This window comes from Octodon degus, unplaced genomic scaffold (assembly GCF_000260255.1).
Source record: "Octodon degus isolate 3935 unplaced genomic scaffold, OctDeg1.0 scaffold00049, whole genome shotgun sequence".
NCBI lineage: Eukaryota > Metazoa > Chordata > Mammalia > Rodentia > Octodontidae > Octodon > Octodon degus.
In genome coordinates, this window is record NW_004524625.1 from 9,525,692 (window position 1) to 9,528,227 (window position 2,536).

Sequence of the window (2,536 nt, forward strand, 5' to 3'; positions counted from 1 at the left end):
ATCGGACTCATAATGATCCACCTGTCTACAGCCTCCCAAGAGCTGGGATTACGGGCGTGCACCACCATGCCCATCTCAGCAGGCCTAGGGGCAGGGCTGGCACAGCAGGCCAGAGGATTGAACTCCTGACCTCTGTGTCTGCTTGCAGGTGCTTTAATCTGCTGAGCTGTTTGGCCAGCCCTGTGTTGTATATTTTAGATCTTCTGTTTCTCTATATAAACTTTTAAGTATTTGTTCATATGCTTAAAATAAATTCCTGAATTTTTTTTTTTTTTAAACATTTATTTATTTAGTGGGGTGGGGGTGGACAGCTCAGCCCACCAGGGGGCGCAGCTGGCTGGCATGTGGTGCTGGGGGATCGAACCGTGGTCCCTGTGCTTTGCCAAGCTTGTTCCAAGTAGGTGCTTTAGACCACTGAGCCATCTCTCCAGCCCAAATTCCTGAATTTTGATTGGGAAAAATAATTCCTCTAAGTCAGTTACTGTAGTGGTGTGGTGTATATGTGATATAATACCATAGATAGAAACTGGGCCATTGCAAATTCAGATGAACCCTCCTTAGCTTGATCTGGAGCTTAGACTACTTTATTTTTTCTTGTAGAATACTTGAAAAATAATTAACTCTTTAATTGAGCTTAAAGTCCAATAATAAAATATTCTGCTTTTGAAATAGTAAAAATTGGGGGCCGGGGAGATGGTTCAGTGGAATAAACGCTTCCCTGGCAAGCACAAGGGCCTGAGTTCAATCCCTGGCTCTGCCAAAAAAAAAAAAAAAAAAAGTAAAAATAAAAATTTATGTTTCTTTTATTAGCTTAGCATTAAATTATTTAACTTAGTGGTCATTAATCTCTGTTTTGAAAACTGTGCCTTAGAAATTAAATATTTACACTTAAATCAGAATGTAAAATCAGTGCCACAGGGGCTGGAGAGATGGCTCAGTGGTCTAAAGCACCTACTTGAAACAAGCTTGGCAAAGCATCAGGGACCACGGTTCAATCCTCCAGCACCACATGCCAGCCAGCCCCGCCCCCTGGTGAGCTGAGCTGGCCACACACACACACACACACACAATAAATAAATGTAATAAATAAACATAAATAAATATTAAAAAAAAATCAGTGCCACAAACCTCCTTTTAGAACATGTAAAACAGCATATCACACATTTTATTAGGATTCACTAGCTGGGCATGGTGGGACATACCTGTAATCCCAGCACTTGGGAGGCTGAGGCAGGAGGATCTCTGTGAGTTGGAGGCCAATCTATGCTACATAATGGGTTCAAGGCCAGCCTGAGCTACATAGTGAGACTGTCTCAAAAAGGATTAGCTAAGACTGCCTCATGTAGCACTGTGTAGGGACATAAATAATATTTAGCTACAGGTTAATAAATGTTTACCTTCCTGTATTCATATTGTAACTTTGTCCTCATATAAGTGCCTTTCCATTTCTCTGGTTTTAGGCTCTTATCATGAATGGAGCAGATCTGGCAACACAGGATCACCGTGGGTGCACCCCTCTACACCTTGCTGCGACTCACGGTCATTCTTTCACCTTGCAAGTCATGCTCCGGAGTGGTGTGGTGAGGGAAGCCTGCCAACTTATGCTCACATGTAACAAATAGATGCGGATGGGAGTAGCTAAGTGGTTGGCAGTCTGGTGATCTCTTCTTGACTCTTGAACGACTTTGGGAACACAGTTTAATTTTTCCTTTTAGCTTGTAACATGGGATGAATTATTCAGATAAATCTCACCCCCTAAGTGGCTTAGAAATATGAAGTATTTCAGGCTTTTATTTTGTGTATGTATACACATGAATGCATATCAGGTCATAGTTTAACTGGGAGGATTTCTAATCTTTTTAAAATTAGAACATTTTAACCAGGTCGTTGTAAATCCTTATAAAATTCTGCTTATGTGTTTCTTTTTTTTATTTTTTATTTTTTAATGTATTTGGTACAGGGTCTTACGATGTGGGCCGGTGTAGCGTGTGGTGCTGCGGATCTATCTGTAATCCCTGCGCTTTCCTAAGCAGGTGCTTAGTCGGCTGAGCTATCTCACAGGCCCAGGAAATTACTTTTGTAACAATAACTTGTAGAGAAATAAGCACATTATGATTAGAGTTGATGTTTCTACAGTTAGACAAAACTGAAAAGCATATTAAATATTTTGTCACTAAGTATTTTCTCAGTTGTATGATTTGATCATTTAATAAATCAGTCTTTGTCATTTTACTGGTCAGGATTTCTTTTAGAGATATGATCTTGCTATGTAGCTCAGTCTGGCCTTGACCTCGCAGCGATCCTCCTTCCTCAGCTTCTAGAGTGCTGGAATTGCAGGCATGTGCTACCACCGTATGCCCGTCAGGAAGTTGTGACTGGTAAATAACCAGTTTAAAATTTCTTTTTATTTTTTTAATCTTTAAAATTAAAACATTTTTTTGTGATACTGGGAATGAACTCAGGACCTTGTGCTTGCCAGGCAGATGCATAGGCCACTGAGCTATATCCCAGACCCCTAAATTTCTTTTTTTTTTTT

General features: G+C 40.3%; 1 protein-coding gene across 1 annotated transcript in view; it reads left to right on the plus strand.

Annotated features, from left to right (window-relative positions):
• Ankrd42 (ankyrin repeat domain 42) overlaps nucleotides 1-2,536 on the plus strand; it is a 70,092-nt gene that overhangs the window by 21,029 nt on the left and 46,527 nt on the right. Inside the window, exon 5 of the mRNA XM_023716647.1 lies at nucleotides 1,461-1,580. Within this exon, the coding sequence (XP_023572415.1) occupies nucleotides 1,461-1,580 (120 nt within the window). The remainder of the gene's footprint in view (nucleotides 1-1,460; nucleotides 1,581-2,536) is intronic.